At 49.9% G+C, this 25707-nt stretch overlaps 4 protein-coding genes across 4 annotated transcripts; 1 reads left to right on the top strand and 3 right to left on the bottom strand.

The window, feature by feature from the left end:
* Positions 1–2288: 2288 nt before the first annotated feature.
* PtA15_3A31 (uncharacterized protein) lies at positions 2289–6051 on the bottom strand (the record flags this gene model as incomplete). The annotated part of the gene is made up of 11 exons (XM_053167276.1): positions 2289–2824; positions 2912–3143; positions 3212–3271; positions 3366–3470; positions 3567–3704; positions 3782–4072; positions 4202–4711; positions 4811–5379; positions 5473–5685; positions 5758–5945; positions 6017–6051. The coding sequence occupies 11 exons, from the start codon at positions 6049–6051 to the stop codon at positions 2289–2291; spliced, it is 2877 nt and encodes a 958-aa protein (XP_053018223.1).
* A 271-nt stretch (positions 6052–6322) lies between these two features.
* PtA15_3A30 (uncharacterized protein) lies at positions 6323–12171 on the bottom strand (the record flags this gene model as incomplete). Its single annotated transcript, XM_053167266.1, has 22 exons — positions 6323–6456; positions 6520–6656; positions 6715–6808; positions 6880–7047; positions 7108–7321; positions 7409–7620; positions 7679–8031; positions 8110–8194; positions 8269–8373; positions 8433–8661; positions 8720–9094; positions 9166–9346; positions 9415–9510; positions 9584–9783; positions 9861–10012; positions 10077–10299; positions 10383–10966; positions 11042–11207; positions 11287–11305; positions 11400–11782; positions 11865–11946; positions 12020–12171. 22 exons carry the CDS (start codon positions 12169–12171, stop codon positions 6323–6325), a joined length of 4344 nt encoding a protein of 1447 aa, XP_053018222.1.
* A 1081-nt stretch (positions 12172–13252) lies between these two features.
* On the top strand, positions 13253–13741 carry PtA15_3A29 (uncharacterized protein; the record flags this gene model as incomplete). Its single annotated transcript, XM_053167254.1, has 1 exon — positions 13253–13741. The coding sequence occupies one exon, from the start codon at positions 13253–13255 to the stop codon at positions 13739–13741; it is 489 nt and encodes a 162-aa protein (XP_053018221.1).
* Positions 13742–23268: 9527 nt separating this feature from the next.
* On the bottom strand, positions 23269–25479 carry PtA15_3A28 (uncharacterized protein; the record flags this gene model as incomplete). The annotated part of the gene is made up of 5 exons (XM_053167243.1): positions 23269–23765; positions 23836–23931; positions 24012–24969; positions 25081–25374; positions 25462–25479. 5 exons carry the CDS (start codon positions 25477–25479, stop codon positions 23269–23271), a joined length of 1863 nt encoding a protein of 620 aa, XP_053018220.1.
* Between the last annotated feature and the right edge of the window lie 228 nt (positions 25480–25707).

Below are 25707 nucleotides of genomic sequence, written 5' to 3'. Positions count from 1 at the left end.
TCGGCATCTGTTTCCTATGTCGATACGTATTTATTTATTTCGTGCTTCTCGACGATTGAGGGTCGAGGGACATGGCCGCTCCGTATAGACAGGATATAGGCCCCCGCTCAGGAGCGAATTTTAACAAGAATCTTTGGATGAATTAAGTTTGGTGTGGCGGCTGTCACAACGAGTCTTGTTTTGGTATGTATGTGAGGTGTTCATCTGCTCAATTCATATAATCCGAGCTTGAATGCCCCAGAGGAAGTCTTGCAGTTCCGTCAGGAGAGAAATCGCTATGTGGACATCTTGGATTTGGAGCTGCGGCCAAGTTGCATAACAAATGTGTCGAAGGCAATTACATATGTTGCCATGTGATTCTTTATTCTCTTCCCAAAACACACATCAGCCGTGATCAGGGGAGCTAGCCGACCTGTGGTGCGGGGGTGGTTACTCAATCGGTGGGGCCTGGATGTGGTCAAAGACAACGGGCAGCAGCCTAGTAGCAGGATGCGAGTCTTCAGGGGACGAATATAGAGATGAGGTTCTGTGGTCTAGCTTGATCTCATGATTCCGGCGATGGTGTTTGACTGGTGCGCAAGTGATATCTCTGGCGAAGAAAACTTGTAGAAGCTGTTCAAGAATATGACGAGACCTACTTTTCTGAGGAGACACTTGAGTCGGAGGAGGTTCGGGGTTCGGATGGGTTGCGGCTGAAGTGTTGAGGCTCAAATTCAATCAATCTGATCGAGAGTAGCTGGAGGAGGTCGCAGAGAAGAGGACACAATTGCTTGAAGGAGGATGAAGGCGAAGGAAAGAGATGGAGGAAGCCAGCTGGGATGGATGTTCAGCCAGCCGAAGCAGAGAGCTGGGCCAATCAAGCCGAGAAGTTACATATCTGTTTCGGCCATCCAGGAAAACCAGGGAAAACCTTATCCATAAGTATTATTATGTATGAAATTATGAAAAACTCCGAAAAAAAAAAAAACAATCGAATCGCCCAAGACTCATGGCTATCGACCTGAGTTGCTGAGATCCCTCGGCCCGGGAGGGGCTAGTGGGCTGATAACAGCATCGCAGTCTGGTTTTGGTGCTGCTGAGTCCTATCGGCGATCTCTGCAGACTGCGATCGACGTTACGACCTTAACACCGGCCACCGGTCAGAGTTTTTCTGCGCCTGAGGAAAGGCAATCACCAGAGAGGGAGAATGCACTTGGCGCTAATATCTCTCATTTTCACGTGATCTCTGCGGATTTCATGGTCTCGAAATTTGCAAGTCCGGAACACATCTCAGCACGCGTTAGTCCCGCTGCAGCACCTTAGCAGCCCGAGCATTTCTATCACCGGCCGGGTCCGATGGGGGGCATTACTGATATGAGTTCATATTCTTCAGCCTTGTCGTGCTGTTCATTCCACTGGGACCGTGTATGAAGCTGTAAATGTCGATACATACAAGACCAGATTGAATCGAGCAATATGTTTTCATGAGATATGCATACAGCAGTCAGGACCCCCACACTGCACAGCAACCACGGTCGTGCGTATTTGCACCATTTCTTAAACCGCCTTCCTGTTTTGCCCTGTTTCGACCGAAGCGTGCACCGGTGGAAGCGTGAGGGTTGTCTCAAGGGAATGGCCACAACTGCCAACCGTGTCTGGTAAGTCTTGATGGCAACGAGAGGGTGGTGTCCTCTCGATGACCGGTCTGTACCAGTCATTAAGAGGTATGTGTCCTCTCGATGACCGGAATAGACCGGTCATCAATGTCCCCGTGTGCAGAAAGTTGATTGGGGGGAGTCGCACCTGGACCACCATGGAGGACTTCCGGTCACCTGTACAACACTTTCTACCCCAACACCTCAGACTAACAATGCCCCCAACTGGGGTTGAAAGAAAAAATGCAGGCCAGGAGACACATATGTCTGCAAGGAAAGAGTAATGAGGAGCGTCACCTTTGTTCGAGAAGACTCTTCGCAATCCGACAAAACACACACGCGCAATCCACATGTATGACATACATACAAGGATTTATATTCTTTGGAAAGGAGGAAAACAGAGCGGAACTCCGGCAAAAGGAATGGGGTACATAAAAGATAGATGGGACATCAATAAAATAGCGTGTGATAGAGAAAGACAAGAATAAATAGGACAAAGAACGATTAATAAGAGTAGCATAATATTACTATATATATATATGTATGTATGTACGTATGTATATATAGGAGATAGAAGAACACTATGGTCAATCAGTACCGAACTGGATACAGAGAGAGGGAGGGAGAGGGGAAGAGATGTCAATCGATGAGATCCTAATTCTCGACGACGCTCAAGACCTTTTTGTGGGACTGGTTGTTCCTCGCGGACCTACGAACGGGGAGGTTATCCAGGGGGCGATCAGGCTGTGCGTTATGGCCGGCCTGGTCTTTGGTTCTGCCGGCGGCAGAGTGGCCGGGCGAGGCGTCGAGAGAAAAGTGGTGTTGGTGGCGGAGCGGAGAGGGGGGGTGGCCGAGGTGGAGGTTTTGGTTGGCGGCGCGCTGACTGGTCGTCCGTTTACGCGGCTGGGAAGACGCCGCGCCGCCGTCGCCGATGACGACCGAGGGCTTCGAGGACGGAGGAACCGGCTGGGATGACTGCGCGAAGCGCACATGGTCCGAGGAGCCCTCGCGCCGGATATTTAGATCCTCCGGCGCCTCGCCCCGTTTGCTGTGGTCGACCGAGCGCGAGCCTGACCGGGGCCGTCCGTTCTGCTTCTTCGCTCGAGCGGATTTCGACCTGATCGAGTTCGAACGCGACTTGGATGTCTTCTTGGTCTTCGAGCCCGCCGATTGATGGCCACCACCCTCGACTCCCTCGTCTTCTTCGTCTTCTTCTTCTCTATCGATCTCCCCATTCACCGTCACCTCCGAATATCTCCTCATCCCGTCTTCATCACCATCATCGTGTCCTCGTACTCCAGCCACTGCGAGCCTCGAGCTTTCTCGTAGTTTTTGTTCGAGAGTCGCAATCAGTTGCGATTGTAATGACAGCTGTCTTTCGTGCTCTTTCCTCTCCCGATCGGTTTCTGACCTCACTCGTTCACTTGAGGCTTCCGATTCCCGTAGTTTACTCTCTAGTTCGCTGATCCGATCTTGCTGTTCCTTCACTTCTGATTCCAACGCTTCAACCTGGGCGTGTATATAAGAATGAACTCCGTACCCTTTCTTCGCGATTTTTGGCAGCTGATATGACTGACCTTCTCACCACTAGTTCGCCTGAGTGTCTCAAGCTCATTGTCCAAGTTAGAATCGGTGTGCTGAGGTGATTTAGATGGATTCACAAGAAAAAAGAAAACATTCGAGCAAATCAGTTTGGGGGCGTTGGCAAATAGAACAGGTGGAAAGACGTACCGATTTAAGTGTTGAGCCTGCGGGTGGATCACGCTCGTCCACAGTGCGCTGGAGCTGAAGCAGCTGCTCTTCCAACGCGGCAACTTCAGCTCTCAGTTCGGAAATCTTTTAAAATAAGTCAAAAACGATGCAGGTGGATTGTGATCAGCGAGACAATAAAATAACCATCCGGGGAAAATCAAAACAGATAGTGAAACTGACTTCTCCGAGATGTGTGTCTTCAGCTTCGGCAAGAGTGGCTTCGAGCTTCGCAACCGTCAAATTCAACTCGTTGATCTTTTCCGATTTGTCGGCGCTCTCCGAATCTTGGACAAGTTGAGCATTCTTATTGGCAGCCTCCTGCGCAGGTTATTTGGATGTGGATTTAAGTTTACAAAAACACGTGGAAGCGGTAGAAATGAGGGATAAAAACTGACATCACTGGGATGAACATCAAAGAACAACTCTTTCCATCCAACTCTTTTGGTAGGAGAGTCCGTAGCAGGTCCAGTGGCGGCTTCAGAGAGCCTAGAGGGCCGTTTGGTCCCGATCGACTTCTTGCGAATCAAGCTGTTCGTCGTGTTCTGGTTAGTTGTGTGAAGCTCTAGTGTATTCGCTGTCGCGTAGGATGAGCGTGGTGAGCCTGTGAGGATTAACCGTTTGAGATGATCATGCTGTTCCTTTAGGGGTGTCCGAAGAGTTTGTAATTCAGCTAATTTGGATTCATACTATAAACAGGAGAAGAAAGAAAAAAAAAGTTAAAGGTTTGGATGAAAGATCGGTGAGTATGCATGTTTGTTTTTGGAGTGCCCTGGTATGTCGAGGAGGTTTGTTGGAGAGGGTGATGGGTAGCTTACGTCATCGCAGATTTTTTCAGCCCCATCGGCCCGCTCGATAGCTTCATCCCGTTCTCTTTCGAGAGCTTCGGTGTAATCGGCATTGGTCATGAGAGCGGCCTCGAGCTCGAGTACTTTTGATTCGAGGGCCTCCAGGAGCGTCGCTCGATCGACCACCTGGCCCATCTCTGCCCTCGTCTCGACCTTCTTGGCTCCGGCTGCAAAGCGCAAGGTGCTCAGCGTCTCCACCTCGCAATCCGGGTCGGGCGAGATCGTACAGAGGAAAGCGACCTTGGCGTTCCCGGATAGCGAGGTTTGTAGGAGTCGAGTGAGCTGTGAGTTTCGGTAGGGCACATGCATCAATCGCTGCTTGTTGTTGGATTGGTTGGAGGAGGATGTGCTGGTTCCTAGTTCGGTGAGGCTGGAGACGACGCTTTGTAAGGCTAGCAATGATTTCTTGATGTATGAGGCTTCTTTATTTCGCGCTTCGTTGTCAGTGAGCTTCTCGGAGCCTGCAAGATCAACCAAGTTCTATGATGATAAATTAGACGGATTTGAGCACGTCTGGGATTTCCGGGTTTGAGTGACGACAAGTGTTGTGAGAAAAGAGAGAGAATGAAGTGAACGTACGAGTTGACTGATTCGGATGCTGCCATCGGGGATGTGCCCGCTTGATTTGGAGGAAGCAGTGGAAGATTTGAATCTGGTCACGCTTGGGGTGATCGGCATCTTCCCGATTCCGGTACCGAGGAAGACTTCGAAGGTTGAGGAGGAGGGCTGTGGTGGGGTGGGTAGGGAGGGGGATTCGAGGTCGGAGCGAAGTTGGGAACGGGAGCTCTGCCGGGTGACCTGGCGCATGGTGGAGGAGGTGATTGGGAATCCGGCAGGTCCGTTGACGGGCCTGGATTCGAGGGTCAGGGAGAAGATGGTATGGGAGCGTGAGCTGTGTAGGTTCCACTCGGTCCGCTCCACCCGTCTCCTCGATTCACCGCTGAGCAGGAGTCTCATGACTTCCTCAGAGTCGGCACAAGGGGTTGAGACTAGGGGTCTGACAAAGATCCTTCCCTGGCGGTCCTCATGGACTTTGGGGATGTTTGGGTGGGCTGATCCGTTTGGGGGAGGCCGGTCGGTTGCGAGTAGATCGCGGAGCTGTTCGTTGTAGATCTCTAGATAGGAGGCTCTGACGACGTATTCGCGATCTTGGTCCTGAGGAAGAAGAAGATGATGATGATGATGAGGTGAGTGTTGTGAAGTGGGTGAGTGAGTGAGTGAATATCTGGATGGATACATACATACCTGTTCGATCAGATCAAACACGTCTTCGATCGCCCTCTGCATGATTCCATCCTCCTTCTCGGATCCGATCATGCTGTAGCTCTTGCCACTGCCGGTGGCCCCGTAGGCAAACAGGGTTGAGTTGTAGCCCGCGACGGCGTCCTGGATCATCGATGCGATGTGGGACTGGTAGATCTCGGCGGTGGAGGCGGAGGGTGGATGGACGCCATCTGTGAAACGATGGGTGGGCAGTCAGTATGTAAGATGTATGGATGCTGTTTGGGTGGGGCTGGCTGGCTGACCAAAGGTGAACCAGCTTCCGCCGGCGCAGATCGAGGCATTCTCTGGCTGGAGGGTGTAAGGGCAGGATGGGGGGGAGTGTTCGCTTGGCGAGTGGAGGGAGTAGAGGCGTGGCTGGAGGCGGGGGACGTAGTGGGGCTCGGAGGCGGAGGAGTCGAGGGGCTGGATGATCTGGAGGGGGGGGCGGAGTCTTTGGGACAGGCTTGAGCCATCGGGCGTCGGGGGATGAGGGTGGGGATGGCTAGGGAGGGGAAGACTGACCGGACGATGGCCTTGACGTTCTCTGGGTCGGCCATCCTGAAGGCGAAGACGGCGAGTGTTGGGGGCCAGCTGGCTGGGAAGAGGCGGATGGGTGTGCGGGCAGGACAGCTTACATAAAGGCGCGTCACTCTCCCAGCCTGAGCCAGGCCAGCCCAGTGCGTACATACATAAGACAAAAGTGGATATTTTGATTGCAAGCAAACAGTTCGTAAAATCCAAGAAAACAGCGACATGTGCTCTCATAACATTAAAACGGGGGAAGGTATTTAGATAGTGGACTATGTACAGTCTGAGACAGGCGGCGGCTCATCGCTTGGCATAGAGATGGGTCAGATAGCGGGATCCGAGGGCGATGATGAGCACATTGGAGCAGATGAAGGCGACGAGGATGGCGAGGTCTCTGTACCGGTTGGCGAAGTCGAGGTCGAGCGGGGCCATGTCTGTGGGTGTGTGTGTGGGGTGGTCAGTTTGGGGCGGGTGGGGAGTGGGGGGGATGGGCGTACACTGGTCGCCGGTGCGGTAGGGGCAGTACTGGCAGGCCGAGGTGGCCTCCGGCGCGAGCAGATAGCCGCCGGCCCGGGCGACGAACCCACCCGCATACTGCACACACGACTGCCCGCCCGGCGGCTGGAAGAGCGCACTGGAACACAACCGAACCACTCAGCCGGCGCACTCCGACACAGAACAAACAAACTCACTACTCCTCTGCGGAGCAGGCCACCTCCAGGCCATGCAGCTCGTTGGCAACCAGCCCCGAAACAACCCGGGTGATCGGATTCAGCTCATACATCCCTGCAGCACCCCAGCCTCAGCAACACAGCAACACAGCCCAGCCCACACACAACACCAACCAACCCACTCACATGTTCTCCAGAACTGGGGCAGATTCGGCTTCGGCACGGTCACCCCACAGAACAGAGCGAAAAGAACAACCAAGGGGGCGTTGGCCCGGGCCGCAACAAACAGACTCGGCGAGACCGCGCCAATCGCCTGCCCGCCCGTCACCGCAAACAGCTCGACGACAATCACCACTGCAAAAACAAAATCAATCGCTCCGTGCATGGCTTCGCCCAGGAACAGAAAAGACTTACTCATGAGAGCATATCCCGCACGCGAACTGTCGCTCTGGAGACCGGGCAGATAGTACCAAACCAAGAAAAACACCACCGAACAAACCAGCGAATAGGGCACCTCGGCCAGCGTTTGCGAGATCCCGAAAGCAACCGGCGTATACATCTTCGCAGACGCTTCTCGCAGATAGATCTGTCGGGCAAAGATGAACACCGGCTCGACTTGCGCCATGATCTGCCCCCGAGCCAAGAGACAACAGCAACAACAACAACATCAGCCACCACTCGCAGCATGTACATACGGCTGGTCGGTCTTATCTACCAGGGGGAGCAGGACAACCAGCGTGAACATCGAGAAGATGCGGTACTGAATCCCAATCACAGAGGCTGGAAGGTGCAGGTAGGTCAAGCCGTCGATCAGGGCCACCGCGAGGTGGTTGAAGAGACGGGTCACTTCGTAATTCGCATTCCGGTAGAAACTCAAGTTGGTCCTCTGGATAACCACCTTGAGCTGGTAGCTGAACGGCGTGGCGTCTGTAGATAAGAGCTCAGTTTCCATCAAAAAATCAATCACTAGAGAGTATCTACTCACACGTCAACTCCTCGGGCTCATCATCGTCGTGCGGATACTCCCGCAACGCCTGCTCTTTGAAAAGAGTGATCTGCCGCTTGTTCTCTTCATGTTCTGGAGACTCGAGCCATCGATCAGCCCAATCTTTGCTCCCGCCCATCGGCGCGGAATTCCCAGAACCGATGGCTTCGAGCATGAACTCGGCTGGATTGGCGTCGTCGGGACAGACGGCCCCATTGCGTGCAAAGTACGAGCCAATCACCCTCGAATCCTCCCCGATGTCTCCGAAATACACACAGCGCCCGCCTTTCTTCAGCAGCAGCAATCGGTCGAAGTTCTCGAACAGCAGAGCATTGGGTTGGTGGATCGTGCACCTATGCATCCACGATCCGGACGTGTTGGCTTTAACGATGCGCGGCTCGTGGCTGGGCAGAGACAGGCTGGCGACTTACAAAATCGCCTGGCCGGCGCTGGCGAGCTTGCGCAAGAATCGCACAACGTTGTAAGCGCTTTGGCCATCAAGTCCGGACGTCGGCTCTGGGGTGAAATCGGGGCGTGATGATGAGCTAACCGAGTCAATATCGGCAGGAGGATGAACAACGAGAATTTACCGTCAAGGAACAAGAGTAACTCAGGACGAGCTGCAAGCTCCACGCCAATCGTCAGCCGTTTCCGGGCTTCCACTCCCAGCCCAAATCCAGGAAATCCAATCATGGCTGCGAGACAGAATAAGCTCAGTCAGAGCCCCCCAGAGGAATGAAAACGAGCAACGAACCGTCTGCTAGGTCTTCCAACTCGAGAAGCTGGATCACTTCTTCAACGTAAGCATTCTTCTCCTCCACAGAAACGTCATACGGTTGGCGCAAGTAGGCTGAGAATCGCATGGCCTCTCGGATCGTAGCCGTCCAGTCATGCACGTCTTGTTGCTCGCAGTAAGCCGTGCCACGCTGAAACGCTGCACCGGGCTTCCTCCCACCGATAGAAATCTCTCCCGATATGACACCCTAGCGGACCCCCTATTAGCACTCACTTGGCAAGCGAACCGACAGAAAATAGACCAACGATTGTTTTCCGATTGGCCAAGACGTCCAAGAGCGTCGTTTTTCCGGCACCCGACGAGCCCATCAGCGCAGTGAGTGTACCAGGCCGAACATACCCATAAATATCGTTTAGTAACCGCCGCTGGCCTCCAGGCACCGGCACGTCGTATGAGAGCGCCTCCCAAGTGAACGGCAGACGCTTGCCACCGCCAGCAGCGATGCTCAGTTTTTTCTTTCCCGACCTCGAGTCAGCCTTCTCCGCTTGAAGCTTCTCATTCAGCGCTTTCCGTTCCGCGTTTTCCTTCGCAAAAACATTGATGGCTGGCGCCCCGCCCCCAAGCGCAAGATTCTCAACAGCGACAAATAGCAAGACCAAGAAGAGCGCAGTGAACGCGCACTTTGATCGGAACGGGGGAAAACACAATTGTTAGTTATGGGAAGCACAGAATGCTAACTCTCGCTACGCACGACAATCGCGAAGTCTCTCCAAATATTCCCGTATCGAAATCCCAGAGCAGCTTCCATGTAGTCCACCCCACGAACAATTTGAGATCCAGCGCGCGCTCCTGCCACAGTACAGACTTGATTCGGGCCCACGGTACTTGGATAGCCGTCTCCGCGGGGAACGATCGAGTCTCCAGAGCAAGTGCTAAGAAAAACATTTTGTTGGCATGTTTAAATGCTCCCGGAGATTGTAAAGTAGTTAGAAAAACTCACAAATCGACCCGCCCGAACTCATTGGCCATGAGGGCCGCGAATGCATAGTTGACCGGATTGATGTAATAAATCCAGCGGAGCCAATCTTGCATATTACTACCGGAACAATTCAATGGATTAAAGAAGGTCTCATGGGCTTATCAGCTTGGGGGGTGTGGCGGTAACACACCTTTTGCTGATCATGTAACCCGAGTAGGTTGAGATGAGGATCGTGATAGATGCCGCGAGACGTGATGCGGTGTCGAAGTCAAAAGAGATCGCACCGAGGAACCTGTAAAGCGTGCTCATACAATAGTAACCCATGTAGACTACAATGACATAGGTAAAGAAAGCCGCGCCGCTTCGCGCAAGGTGTGGCATCAAGTACGACTGGTTCAAGAATCATCAGCTTGGCTCAACGTCTCATCACTTCAGAGTGGTTGTTTGCACCCGAGGGAGAAACTCACTATCACTGAGAATATGAAAATTCTCGGGAAGCTGAAGGGGATTTCAGCGATGGCGTCAGCCATTGCCAGCGCTCCTGGTCGATAGAAGCAAAATGATGTTTGTCGCCACATGATTGGCCGCCCCATCATTTGCTTCGGCAACTCGACAAAGGCTACGGACGGCAATCATAAGTTAGAGCTGATGCTTCCTGAATATGGAACGTGGAGCCGACCTACCCAGGAAGACGTTCATCAAGAGCCCCAAGAAGATCGTTCCTCCCCGTGTAAAGATTCCAGCAGTGGTCGTGGGTAAGTCCAGGAAGACAGTCCCTTGCACGATCCCGACGACGATGATAGTTGCCAGGTCGAAGAGCAAGGACTGCCGGTCTTGCCAGGTAAGTTGCATGCAGCGGATGATGAGTGCTTTGAGTTGAAAGAAGATTGAAACCGTGTATGGTGACTGCAGAAAAAAAAGAAAAAAGAGGGTCAGACTGAGAGGGATGGTGGAAGATTTGATGAAAGCAGTATAGGAACTCGACTGACCTTGGGGTTGACTCCCTTGCCCTGGTCACCCTTCACGGCCTCCATAAAGTCGTTCTGGAATCGCTGCTCTTGGGCCAAGAACTTCCCATATTCGATCCGTTCTTGCTCCATCAGTTGGTAGGTCTCACTATTGAGATATGCTTGCTCCATCTCCTCGGGCGTTTTGGGCACCTGAGAGACATCGATGCCGTCTTGAAACTGCCGCTCGTTTTCATCCGTGCATCCGGTGAGATAGTCGGCCGTAGTCTGGCGAGGCAGGTTCTTGTAACCCAGCGAGACCATGTAGTCGCGTGCGCCTTTCACTGGACCAAAGTACACACAGCGTCCTTCGTTGAGTAGCAAGACTTTGTCGAACTGGTCGTAGATTCCTTCGCCCGCTTGGTACAGAGTAACAAACATCGTTGTTTGGAAGATGTTCGTCATAATGCGGAGCGATTTGGCGTATGAGAGGGCCGTCGAGGCATCGAGACCTCGGGTAGAGTTGTCCCAGGAAAGAACGCAAGCACGCGTTGCCATCATTTCCGCAATCGATACTCGTTTCCTCTCACCACCAGAGACACCTCGTACGTACGCATCACCGACCACTAAGATGCCAGAATGCCTCAATATGACTGCAGACGGCGCAAGTTTTTTTTATATACATGAAAAAAACAGCTTACAAGTGTTTTTGGTGTGACTGATCCCCAACATCTTCAGGAGAACATCAAGAACTTGATCAACAAACTGCGCCCGAGTGACTGATGGAAGTAGTTTGCCCGGGGTTTTGGTGCGCAGAGCAAACTTCAAGGTCTGGTAAACCGTCAATGTAGGGTGGTGGACGTCGTCCTACGGCAAACAAATGACCAGTGGAGAGGGGGATTCAGCACCAGCGCCAGACGCCCAAAAACGAAAACAAGAGACTCACCTCCGGATTGTACACGACTCTAATTGATGCAGTGAGGGGGAAAGTGAGAATATTACACGGCGTCAGCGTTGAGGAGGAGAGCGACGATAGATTTGAGAGGAACGAGTACTCACTCTCCCTTGTATCGTTGTGTCATCACATCGGCTGGAATACCGCCGTAAGTCACATTGCCATCGACGCTTTTGAAGCCGACCCGCTGGTTGGCGACTACTTTCAAGAATGTGGTACAACCGCTATTAGGCCGCCCGAGGACCATGCACATCTCCCCAGACTTGACGCAGCCACTCATCGGGTGAAGGATCGTCTTGGGCGGGGGCTTGGTCATGCGGATGATGATGGGCATCACCGGCGCCAGGAGCAAATTCCGGAGGGCATCGAAGAAGGTGATGATGGGTAGCTTGATACCTCCATTCCCGACCACCGTTAGATTGTCGAAGATCACACCCAAGTGCTTGGGACGCATGCCGTTTTCATCCCTTGATTGAGCGGTGCCGCGCTGTTGTTCATCATTATCCAAAGGGCAATAACACAATATTGAGACAGATGCACCAACGCTAAGGAAAATAAAATACACTTACCAAATAGGCTAACAGATCAAAGGTGGCATCCGGGTCTTGCTTTTCACCATCCGTCTTACCCTCCTGGGCTAAATGCAAAGAGCTGATCAAGAGAATTAAGGTCAAGCCTGTCAGGATCGTGGAACCACCAGGTGGAGGAAAGAGAGGTTATTTACGAAGCCTGAGTGAGCTGGCGACGGAGTTCAGCAAAAGTCCTTTCAGCTTCCGCAACGTCCACCTCTTCTTCATGCAGGATTTCTCGCATAGACTCATGGCTACTTCTCCCTTCGTCGTGGTCCTGGAGGGGCGGCTGGGTTTCATCACTCATGTTCGTTTTGGAGTGGCTGGATCCGCTCAAGGGCGGACTTGTTGGTTGGTTGGCAGGCGAGGAAGCCGCCATGGATCGCGAGTATTACGTCTGTCTCGAGATCGACAAGTGAGGTGGCAAAAGTCAAAAGTCGTAAAAGGTGTTTCCCACTCAATCAAAAGTTACAGATGATAAACCGTGTGACTGCTGTATGAGTGTGTATCGTAAGTGTATCTGTGGCCTAAAGATTTTTTTGTTTGATGATGTCGAGAGTACAATTGCGGAGGAGGAGGGAGGTGCTGCCGCCGGCGCAAAGGCGGTTTAAATACTCAAGGCTTAGGGGGTTCATGAGGTCATCTCGAATGAGCACGATAGGGGCACTACTGGACTTAAGCGATCCAGACGCCAGTCCGCCAATGGTCTACATGGACGGAGTATGGAGAAGAGCTGAGAAACGAGCCCAGGGCAGGTCAGCGACGTTTGTCTCGGTTGGCCCGACACCTCCGTCACAATATTGTACAATCAATTTTCTCAGACGCTTCCGTGCACCACAGCGAGTTGCGACATTGGACTTGACAATCAACAATGGAACTTGAAAGTGCACGCTAATCACGCTTTTTTTGGCATTGGCAACCGGGATGTCGATGACTGGCAGAACGGCGCCGGGTCCCGGCCGGAATAATTGGTGTGAGACTGGGTGTTCTCCATGCGTGTTGCAGTTGAATTTTAGGTAAATAACATCACCAAGCCTGGCTATCATGGTTATCCGGACTCCGGAGCGTCTGCGGCCGGCACCGGCCGGCTGAAACCCGGTGTGGAAAAATGGACATCCAGTTTGGGAGCACCGCATAGAGTAAAGAGCCCATTAGTCAAACGCCTCCCCGAAGACCGACCAGACGCATGGGTCGTCAGAATCGCTGGACGGACATCGTTCAGCCTTGTCCGTTGCTGGTGAACATCTGGACAGCAATTTTATGTGGCGGATGGCAGCAGGATGGACTGGCTCGTCCGGCCACTCATCTTGCGAATCCCATGTACTGTCCGTCCGGTCCCACAGTGTAGTTCGGCCGGAAAAGACCCACACGGGAGCAATTAGTGCTGCATGCGAAGCAAATCCATAGTGAAAATCCGAGAAACTCATTCCGCACAACATTACCACATCCATACATATCCCGTTCTGGGAGAGAAGACGTGGATGCAGCAATTAAAGAACAGCGCCATACCAAAAGGGATTGCATCAGAACTCCTATCTGCTCCAGCGCCACCGCCAGCATTACCCGGCCCAGCAAATTGGTCCGGCCGGTTTCTGGACAGGTGTTTCCCTCCCGGTATCTGGACAGGTGTTGTCCACCCGGTATGTGGGCAGAAGTTGTCCATCCGGTTTTTCTGGGCAGGTGCTGCCCACCCGGTTTCTGGGCAGGCGCTGGTTTTCCTGGATAACGGGCTGTCCAACCGGTTTGACGGGAGAGTCGATCGGGTACAAAGGTGTACCGGGGAGGAGTCCTTGCCGATCCGGGACTCGGTTGACCGCTTGCCGAAGAGAATCTCCCTGCCGAGCCGGTCAAACCGGCACATACCAGCCTTGCACTAGGTCATCAAGGATGATTCCTCTTAGCCAGCCGATACGTGTTGTACAAGTTTGCCTAGGGGGAATCTTCACGGCAACCCTGTCACTGGCGAGGCAATCCCCACAAGGCACACATCGTAATCAAAAAATGGCCTCATGAGCCTCCAATGACTTGAGCAGTCTCTGGAGGCTTGCTGCAGAGTTACATTCATCTTGGACACAGCGACCCTGCGAGGCTGCCCTTCAGGCTCTTACTGAGAGGCTCTTGTCAGGCTCACATGAATCCAAACCCAGAAATGTAGCTGACATCCATCCCTGCGGAGACTGAAGCCCATGCCAGGGCATTAACGAGCAACCCGAGCCGTCTGATCTGCAAGGGTGTGTACGTGTGACCGAGGGGGCAGCCAGATTCATAACCTTGAATCAACTCTTCCACTTCTTGAATGTTTTTACTGAGACACTCAACTTGATTCTAGTTTTTTGAGCGTAAGTTACCGAGGCCTCTTCTAAAGTGATTGATCAACAGAGAAGAGAGATAGTCTTGGAAAAACAACTCCCAAAAATTGGGAAAAAGACCCCCATTTCCCAATTTACGTTGCCTGGACCGGGTTTGGAGTTGTTTTTCCAAATATTATATATATATATTTTTGGGAGTCATCCCCACAATCTTTTTTTGTAGTTACCCCGTATGAAATTGTTACGCAGCATGTAAACCCTGTACAACATTGTTATGCTGCATTTAACCCCCATATAACTATGGTATTCAAAATTGCATATGCCACTGGAGGACTTCTCGTTGATCTGGAAATCCAGATCTGAGCCAACAGATTTCAGATTTTGCAGTGAAATCCTGGTCCCCGAAGCTCCCCAAAGGGATCCAGAGTTCCAGATTCCAGATTCCCCTGCAAAATCTGGAATTCCAGATTTATTCAAAGTTGACGGGAAGTCCTCCACTATTTACACAAAATCATAAAGCCAATTTTGGCTGGGAGATGTCAGCATGCATAAAACTTAAAGTGACATCTCCCAGCCAAAATTGCAGTTTATGATTTTATGTAAAAAAATATTATGCAATTTTGAACACCATAAAAATTGTTACACGGCATGTAACCCCTGTACAACATATTTCTGCAACAGATAGAAACCATGTAGGTATTTCAGCAACAAGTAACCCCATGTAAAATTTACAACAAGTAAACCTGAACCCATTTATCAACCTTGCGCAACATGTAACATGTTCCCATATCACACAATCCCCATGTAAATTGTTTCTGCAACACACAACCCCCATGTAAGATGTTCCTGCAACATGTAACCCCCAAGTACCCCACATGAATGTCCAGCTATTGAACTAGAAGCACATCAACTGATAAGAAGTGGTACTCCGCCTCCTTTCTAGATAACTCTGCGTTTGTATGGTTATCAGCGCTGGGTCTTTGCAATGTTTGAACCTCTTCAGCGCTCTTCTTTGAGCCTGATATGGTCCGTCTGGTCTAGGTAAGAGTCAGCCGCTCCGCACGCACACAGTAAACTCCGCAATTAAATAAGAATGTTGGGTGGTCAAAACTTTCTGTGATTTAGCAATACGCAAAAGCTCCGCAAATATAGCTCTACCTGCAATAATACTGTAAGATGCGTAATATGTAGAATGATAGGCAAAGAAGTGGGAGAAAAGCCCCCCAAAAGGTCCCTGTTCCTCCACTCCCTCCACCAGCATAAATCCGCTCCCAGCCAGCGTTGCCTGCATCCTTCCTTTCCTGCACTCACCAAAATCCACATGCATCACTTCAAAGCCTAGCACCTCTCTGACGCCGTTCTCCCGCACACTTTGACTAGCCACCAAGTTCCAACCCCAGTATCTACCTGGCATGTCCGCCCCAACATCATCCGCTTTGTTGCCATCTGCTTCTGCTGCCCCAGTTCACCTGGTGCCAGTCCGCACTATTCAGTCTGTCTGTGAGTCCCCCCTGAGAAATTTGGAAGAACTAGAAGTTTCATTTCATTATGTTCTGGTCTTCTCTATTTGACAACTAGTATTTGTAATACTATTTATAAACAAAATAGAGAAAGTAGCAGCAACAGTGCTCACCTAGAAGCAGGTTGCTTGGCCGTTGTCTGGTTTAGAGATAAAGAAGTGCGCTGTGTTGAGCGCTGGTTGATGCTGGTTTTCAGCTATTGATCTGGGGTCAATTGTAACACTGTTAGCATCTCTTTTTCTTGGTAAGAAAAGCTTACTTAGCCGGAGGTCCTCTCCTTCTTAAGGCGTACTTCAGTCGTTGGATCAGGTTGGGAATTCCAAGTTTGTCTACAGTTTCAATTTCAACTGTTAGACCCTGGTACTTGAGACCTGGCTTCTTACCTCCTTCAAATCCTCTTGGGTTTGAAGTGGTTTGAGCTTGGGTCTTGCTCTTGTTGACTTTGCCTACAGAGAGATGGGCATGCTTGTTAGCTATGCCTAGGGCTGGATCCCGCGGGGTACCCGGCCACTCTGAGCTAGCCCGGCGCCCGTCCCGCGGGCATACCCGTCACTCGGGTACCAAAATCAAGTAGCCCGAGCCGTACCCGCGGGAATCGGGAACGGGATCAGGGTACCCGCGGGATTGACGGGCGACGGGTATACCCGCCGTCCCGCGGGTATACCCGCATCCTGTTCCCGATTCCCGCGGGTACGGCCTGTAGACAGTAGAGGCGCAGGGGGAAATCGAAGAAGGTCAGGACTCAGCACCACGTGTACGACCTTCTTCGGCTTCCCCAATACCACAGCAGCATGACTCAATTCATCGAAGATCAAGAAGAAATCGATGTGATCAAAACACCTAAGGAAGACCGCTCTAAAAACCAAAAAGTTGATTCGGAAACCACCACTCCCTCGCAGAGAAGTTGGGTTTGGGCGCACTTCAAGGTTACCAAGGACGGCGAAAAGGTACAATGCCGAGTAACTACCAAGAAGAAAAACTCCCCGTGCGATCAGATTTTGCGACGAGACCCGACTGGAAGTACGAAGTCCATGAGTGAACACCTTCGACGGCTTCACCAAATATTACCACCTACCCAGGAAAAGACGAATCAGCTGTTGCTCCCCAACTTATTGAAACGTCAACGTGTTGAGCAGCGGGTAAGTTTTATTTTTACCGCACTTGAGCCTTTTTTGGGTGGTTGAAAGTTATAGCTTGTCTCTCTCCTATAGCCTGTACTCACAGGTGATCTGCTGAAACAAGCCATTGCATACCTCGTTGCCGAGGCTGACTTGCCGTACTCAATCGTTGATCGGAAGTCCTTCAAGCATCTCTTGGAGTTGCTCAATCCAGCGACATCCAACATGGAATTCGGAAGGAAATGCATTGCCAGAGAGGTTGACATGCTTTATGTTGCCCACCGGAACCATCTCCAGGACCAGCTCCAACAGATGAAGTATCTCTCCTACACCGTTGACGCGTGGACCTTGCCGAATGCAAAGGCTTTCATGGCCATCACGGCACACGGAATTACCTCGGATTGGAAGATTTTGGATGTTCTTGTTGGAATGCCACCGGTGACTGGTGAGTATTTTGTTTACAAATGATAATAAAAGAATTCAAATTGATATGTATGTGAATGCAACCTAGGTCGTCACACTGGCCAAAATTTTGGCGATACTTTTGCTGATCGCCTGCTTGAAATGGAAATTTCTGATGCTTTGAACTGCATCACAGCTGACAATGCATCGAGCAACTCCACACTAGCGACACAAGTTGAAAAACAACTGGGTGGGGTTTTCTTTGCAAATGAACAGTTGTTGGGCTGTATGGCCCATGTCATCAACCTCGCCGCCCATGATGGTCTCAAAGCTTTTGGGAATGTACCTAGCGAACACGATGCTGAACACGAAGTTACACTCAATAAGATGGATCTCAACTCGATCATGGATCGCCCGGATGGATCTAGTGTTGACCTTCAGACAATCATCTCTCAAATCCACGGTCTTGCAACCTATGTCCGAGGATCACCTCAACGTTGTGAAGGGTTTCAAGCTGTCATAGATTTTGTAAACAGCCAATCTCGACGTGCTCGCCCCATCAAGAACATGACTTTGGTGTTGGATGTTCGCACTCGTTGGAACTCCACCTACTTGATGCTTGAACGTGCACTGAAACTCAGATCGGTCTGCACAACATACTGCGGTTCGAAGGGCGAGGTAGCCAAATACACCCTCCTCGATGTTGAATGGGAAAAACTCAAGCAGATGACCGAGTTCTTGGCACCACTCCACGAGGTTACAAATATACTCTGTCGCTCAAAGTACCCAACACTAACGATGGCCCTTCCAATTTACATTTCACTGATAAAGACCATTTATCAAGTCCGATCGAAGTATAACTCGGAACAACTCATTCCAGCTGCCGATGAGATGGTGGCAAAGCTATCCAAATACCTCATCCTAGCGTTAGAGAAACCGGCCCCAATCTGTGCGATGATTCTCGATCCTCGAATCAAACTAAGCTACTTCGAAAAAAACAAAGGTTTCTTTGCTGCTCATAACATATCAGACATTACGCCGGAGAAAGCAATGAAAATCTTCCGGGCCGAGGCCAAAAGCTATGATAGAAGTCCCAGTCGGACTGGTACTGCTAAAGACAACGCTTCCAGTGCCTGCAAATCAGCCAAGTTGGCAAAGACCCCGAAACTGAGCGTGATCGAGGCAGACATATTTGGCGAAGCTTTGGTTGCCAACGACTTGACGGCCGAGATCAATCAGTACATTGCCGAGGTAAATGAGAGGCCAAGCTGCGACATCCTTGCCTATTGGTCCCGAAACAAAAAAATCTACCCTTCTTTGGCTTTGATGGCCACCTGTTTCCTTGGTATCCCGGCGACAAGCGCACCTTCGGAACGAGTCTTTTCGCGATCAAAGACAATCATCGGTTCTCAAAGACATAGTCTTGGCAGCTCTTCAATCGAGCACCTTCTCTGTCTGAAGGAATGGTACCAGAAGTTCGACGAAATGATGGACTCCTCTACCGTTACCCTCCACCCAGAAGACGACACCGCTTTGCATAACTCCAATGGAAACGATGCCAACGATGCGAACGACGGCGATGATGAAGATGGCATCAATGATGACGAGTACAGTGAGGATGATTGAACATCCTAAATCTTATTACACATTACTGTAGTTACAATCATTCACCTCATCCATTATGGATGATCGAAATTAAAACTTAAGACTTTATGTGTGATACCCGATATACCCTCGGGTATCTCTGAGGGCGCCCGTGGACCGTACCCGCCGGGTAGGCCGGGTACGGTCCAGGTAAAGAGGCTTCCCGGAGCCCTATACCCGCGGGGCGGACCGCGGGTATACCCGGAGAGGCCGGGAACGGGGGCCAGCCCTAGCTATGCCTGGTTGGTTGACTGGTTGATTCAAGATTATCTCACCTGCGGTTTTTTCCAATAATCTTTCCAGTAACAACGATCAACAGGGTTGTCCTGTTTTTTCAATCTTGCTATCCGCGGCAGCTGGTCCTGCTTTCATCAATTTGATGCTCTCAGTTATCTCAGCCTCGCGGTTAGCTAGGGCTGCGGATAGAGGCTTGCAAAGCTTACCAATTTCCGCAGCTGTTGCGGTTAGCGGCACTCTCTTCACTTTGTGAGCAGAGTACCCCTCCCCTAGGCTTGTATTCTTACACCGCCAAAGTCATACTCCAACTGTTCCGCCAAGTCCGTGCGTCCGGAGCGTGGCTTGAACCCCAGTTCCCTTGTCCCCGTGACAAGTAACCCGTTTGCTGACTTTCTGTGTGCTTTCTTAGCTGTACTTTCAAGGTTTTCCCTCAGCCTACATATGAGACGCATAAGCGCGCTGTTGGAGACCGGGGTAGCCAAGGTGGTAAACTTAACCTATCTAAAGTTTATTCATCTACATTATGCATGTACCAAAACATTGTACATACATGCATACTGCGGCTGCGCTTGTACTTAGTCTACCTCAGCTCGCCCGGTACCGGATCCTCTCTTTCCTCACCAAGATTGGATTCAATACCGTGCGAGGCTGACCTTACCGCGACGCATTCCTTTTCGTCAGGTTTGCATTCACTCCCCTGAGTGTCTTATACGCGCATGCTTATCAGCTGTTTGGATATATAGACTGAGCATTTGCTCAGCCACCCCACTGCATTTCCGCTTGTGCTGCAGTGAGTGGACATTCTACGCCGCTTGCCTATTCAAATAACCACACTGCACCATGTATCCTCAATGCAAGATGTTTACAAACAGTGTAACATGTACACACCACCCATGACATGCACAAACACCATGTAACCTGTAAGCAACATGTACACACACCGCAAAACACATGTACATATGCAACATTCAACATTAACCCAACATGTAAAATGTAACCCAGCATTTAAAATGTACACTTCATGTAAAATTTCACACCCAATATACCAATTTGTTAGAGTTAGGTAACTGGGGGGTTTGTACACAGCCGTTGGAGCAGAAGGCTTGTCAGAAAGCACTGTAAACCCTGTGCACATCAGCAGAACCATGTAAAAATTGCTTCATTTGAAAGGAGAGATTTTGGTGGTTCTTTTGAGCTACTAAAATTGATATATAAAGTTCAGTGGAACCAGGTCTACAAGAGGTTTGAAGTTGGTAATGCATGATGACTAATGTGTAGCCCTCATATTTCATGTTATGATGACATGCTATTGCAATAATTTTCATAGCACAGATCATATGAAAGATAGGAATATGCCAGAAATTCTTAGACTGTTTGGTTGTGTAACAAAAACGTTATACAGTTAGCGGTAATTTCCTACTGAGCCAATCACACCCCCCTTATCTTCTTTTATGATTACACACTATTTGTTTGGGTCTGTAACAAAAAAGTGGTATATTTAGCAGTAATTTTTCCTAATCCCACTGCACACCCCTCATATCTCATGTTCTGATGGCACAATATTTCTAAAAATTTCAGAAGTATCATTTTATGAATATTTCTCTGTGATCTGAAATTTTTATGCATGTGGTGCGTGGGAAACAGAAGTTTTGAATATGGCAGATAATAAAATGTAAGCCCCTCATATCTCATGTTCTGATGGCACACTATTGCTATAAATTTAGGGACTTGATTAATTGACTACCAAAAATTTCATTTCCAACTACCAAACACCATTTACGTCAAGAGGACTACTCCTTGAAGTTGCGCCCGGGTCGCGCCGACCAAAAATTGACCCGGGCGCGTTTTGGTAGTTGAAAGTCAAAATTGAAAATACCAAAAGGCAGACGGACATGTAATTTTTGCAAATTAAATGGCAAACAAAAATTATAACTCCTCACTGCCACACCAAGCCCCGCCAAAATTTTACAGTGGGCAGAAAACCATCTCAATAGCAAGTGGTGAGCTGCATGGCATTAGCACACCTCAGGAATGGGGTGTGCTACTGTGCGCGCATTTTGGCCGGTGTCCTACTAAGGAACACCACCAAACCCATAGCCACGGTGCCCCAAAGGGTCCCAAAATTTTACAGTGCACAGATTAAGCTCTGAAAAAAATATGATGATTGTAAACCCCCACCCCTTGTGGGGTTTCACAAGTCCTGTCACCTGCTTACATCATCCCTGACCTGCCACAAGTACTTAGACTTGTCTCCTCCCCCTCCTTCCTAGTCCGGCAGAGAGCTCTCCCTCTCTCCGGTCTAGGTAAGCCAGTCACACTTTCCCCTTTTCTTTCCTCCTTCCTAGTTGTACTTACAGAGAGAGCTCTCCCTCTCTCCGGTCTAGATACATGCAACAAATCCCACCAACGTTGGAACTAGAACGTTTCATGGCCCTTGTGCCACTCCCCGTGCCCCCTTTGACAAAGTTCAGTGAAGGACTCGACAGAGTCCTTACAATGATCTGCATGGAATTATTGCACCCCAGGAATGTGGTCTGCTACTGTGAGCCCAGTTTGGCTGGTGTCCTACTAAGGAACACCACCAAAACCATAGCCACAGTTAGGGATGCTAATTGGGCGGGTTTGACCATGGGCCACCTACGGGCCACTTTTGCGCCAATTAAGATTTCAGGACAGAGACCAGTTAAGTAAAGCCCCAGGTGGTCAGAGGATTGGCCTCGCCAAGGGGCCCGCTCAAATTATGTCTCAATAGCCTTGCCAGGGTGAAGCCGGGCAGCCCGATTGTCATCCCTAGCCACAGTGCCCCAAAGAGACCCAAAATTTTACAGTGCACAAAGAAAGTCCTGATATGGTTAGCTGCATGGCATTAGTACACCTGAGGAATGGAGTGTGCTACTGTGCCCACATTTTGGCTGGTGTCCTACTAAGGAACATCACCAAAACCTTAGCACACCCCATTCCTCAGGTGTACTAATGCCATGCAGCTAACAATATTGATTTCAGGGATTTTTCTGTGTACAGTAAATCTTTTGGACTCTTTGTGGCACTGTGGCTATGGTTTTGGTGGTGTTCCTTAGTAGGACACCGGCAAAAATAGGCGCACAGTAGCAGACCCCATTTTTGGGTTGTAATAATGCCATGAAGCTCATCATATTTTTTCCAGAGCTTAATCTGTGCACTGTAACATTTTGGGACCCTTTGGTTCACCGCGGCTATGGTTTCAGTGGTGTTCCTTAGTAGGACACCAGCCAAAATGCGCACACAGTAGCACACTCCATCCCTGGGGTGTACTAATGCCATGCAGCTAACCATATTGATTTCAGGACTTCATCTGTGCACTGTAGAATTTTTGGACTCTTTTGGGCACCATGGCTATGGCTTTGGTGGTGTTCCTTAGTAGGACTCCGGCCAAAATGGGCGCACCGTAGCACACCCCATTCTTGGGATGTACTAATGCCATGCAGCCAACCATTATTATGTGTGCCACGTTTCACGGGTTTTGGGACATAAGGGCGGGTGTTCCAGATGTAATCAGGGAAGAGTTAAAATGCTCACAGGATGTTGATTTCTGCCCGGTTTCCTGCTCCTGGACCTGATCTCCTGGAGCCTTTTTCAAAGAAGGAAATCAGCTCCGCAGGAGAGGTTCCAGGTCCAACTTTTTTCCTGATTTATTGGACCTGTGCGACCTGATTTTCAATTTTGAAACCCCCTGATGTATAACAGGGTGTCCAAACAAGTCCTAAACCCACCTACCCACCCTACCCACTTGGATAGATAGAAGTAACAAGAATAGCCTCAAGCATAGCAGCATAAAAATACACAGATGACTTAAGTTCAATCACAACATGACACAAAGCCTTTCAACTACTATACAAGTGAATTACTACTTAAAGCAAGATTGAGCCAGGTTGATTTAAAAACAAACACAATAGCTCATGTATGTTTGGAATAGAATGTAGAATGATTTTGTCAATCTGAAACTTAATAAAATTGATTGGTGTTTTGATGTTCGTTTTTAGAGAAAGAGGAAGGAAGAAAAAAGGGAGGCTTTCCAAAAAAAGGTTACTCTTTTGATGATCAGTTGAACCTCCCCCCGCACACAGTTATGAAACAGGTAAATTATAAAATACAACAAAACAAAGTAGTTAAGGGAAGGTAAGGGAGATGACGGAGCTTATTCCCAATCGGAATCGTCGTCGTCGTCGTGTTTGTTATTATCGGCCGAGACGGTGGCAGACTTCTTCGGCTTCTCGTCCGAGGATTGCTGGGCACTGACAACGTCGAAGCTGTCGTTGGTGTCCGGTTCAGAGGCCGAGTTCCGTCGAGCCTCGTTGTTCGAAGTCGATCTGGATTTGGTGGTGCTACTGGACGCGGCCGGTTTGGCCACCGGCTCGACCGAGGCCGCTGTAGCATCAATTGGCGAATTGCCCCAGTCATCCTCAGTCGGCAACTGTTCATATTTGTCGGTCGTCGCCGGTGCACCCAACTTCGGGTTCGAGAGTTTCGATAATTTCGGTGTCTCCGCTTGCTCATCTCTTTGCCCTCTTCTCTCCTCTACTACCTTCCCACTAACTTCTTGGTGTGATTTGACGATCACTACCGGCGAAGGAGGCTCACTCTCATCTTCCATGTCCCACGAGAAATCACCTTCATTATCTTCTTGCGCAGCACCTGTGATGCAGTTTGATGACAAAGCCGTCAACCTTCGCATGATTGGCAATAGAATCATTGGATGACTTACTCAGGACGACTCTTCTGGCTGCTTCCTCTTGATCGATTCGGTGAATGCGGAAGAAATAGCGAGTCCAGAAAGTTTCATCGGTTATACAGTTCGGAACTAAAGTAAAAAAGCCATTCAGTTGTGTAAAAAACAGTAGAGCCACAAGAATGAAACAAGTTGTTCCAGATAAAACTGACCGAGCTTTTCAAGTAAAGCTTTCAGTGCTACTTGATCAGAGTCTTCTGATTCTAGTTCTGCCAGGATTTTTTTCTTCCAAGCCTCGCCTTCGAGCCCACCGGCTTGCTGTACACCCGTCATGAACTCATCGAACGCATTTTGGAGATTCTCATCCTCTTCGCGTGGATCAGCTAGCAGTTGGGATTCGTCCCGACGTAATTTAGAGAGCATCGCCTCTCGTTTGACGTCTAGCATCCTCCGTTTCTCCGTTACACTAACAGTGCCAGATGGTGTACTAGCGCTTGGACCTTCCTCCGGCTGATCGGCCTGGTCTGATTCTGATGGTGGAATGACTTTGACAGCATCCTGGACGAACTCCTTTAATTCTTTACCGACATCTTGTAAGTAGACTTCGCCCTTGGCTAAGTAGCCCTCCGCTAGTTTCTGAACTTCTGAAAGATCAAATTTGCCAGAACTTGTCAGTCGAGCCGGTACGTGAGGTGGATGGGGTAGATGAGAGATCTTGGATTGTAGGGTGGCCGTTAATGATTCGCTATCTTGAGTCAGCTTGCTGAAGAATGAGCCGATACTACTCGCATCGAAAGCCAAGATAGAGTTGGGTGATGCGTTTCCTTCGTTAGTAGCTTGATTCTGATCTGGGGCTCGTTCCTTTCCCTTTGGACTGGTAGGTCCTTCTTTATTATCTTTGGTGATAGTAATCGAGGACGATGATGATGAGATATCTCGAGATGGCGCTGGAAGTTCTACACCGTCAACATTCACGATCCTGCCTTCGGTCGATTCAAGATCGGGCCCTTTCTCGATTTCAGATGAGATGACCGCATAGCCTTCTTTGGCTTGATCGCCTAGTCGTTCGACCTCTTTCTTTGCCTTTTCGATTAGGTTCAACGAAGCGAGGTCCTTGCGAGCAGTATTAATCTGGGCGGTAATGTTTGTCGCTGCGAGTGCTTCAGCGGACTATGTGTCGTACGGGTAAATAATATTTGTTTGATTAGCGCCTTGGTTCAAATCCAGTTCACCTTTGGGTTTGATGGACGGTTAGGAGATGGCGGGAAATGAGAATCTTGCCTGCTTTTGGACTTTTCCCCACCAACCGCCTAAGCTAGCACTGACGCCACCGAGGGTCTTTTTGAGATCGATGATTTCCTGGTCAAGTGATATGAGATTCGAGCCTGTTGCTTCGGAAGTAGCTGGTAAGTTTGTGATGGTTTGAGCTGACGATTCGATTGAGCTCGGCGTGGTTTGATCTGAGAGTGGATGACTGTCTTCGTTTGGGCTCTTAGTATTTGGTTCGGTTATCGTTGGAGCAGTCGTTGAGCTTGCTGTTGCAGTGGCAGTAGCTTCTGCTTGTGGATGGTCGTACTAAGTAAACAAATACAAAATCAAACCAAGCCAGCAGGACAGTCAGTCACATTGATCTCTCTGCTTTGTTTGTTAAGGGCGACTTACTACAGAAGGGATGTCCATCTTGGTTGTTCTGATTGAGTTGGGATTGGTCCTACATTAACATCACGACTTCGGTGCTACCCAAACAAAGCCACTCGAACGGAGGGTCCGGGGGACCCCGCGCGGAGCGCTCTCCAGTGAACACAAAAACAGCCCTCTTCAGTTGAAGTTGATCCTGAAGGGGTGACTTCCCATCAAGATCTGAGGGACTCGATTAAAAATACATCAGATATAAGGGTACAGACCCAA

The sequence above is a fragment of the Puccinia triticina genome, chromosome 3A (genome assembly GCF_026914185.1).
Source record: "Puccinia triticina chromosome 3A, complete sequence".
Lineage (NCBI taxonomy): Eukaryota > Fungi > Basidiomycota > Pucciniomycetes > Pucciniales > Pucciniaceae > Puccinia > Puccinia triticina.
The sequence above is the reverse complement of the archived record's forward strand: the minus strand, read 5'-3'. Positions and strand labels throughout refer to the sequence as shown.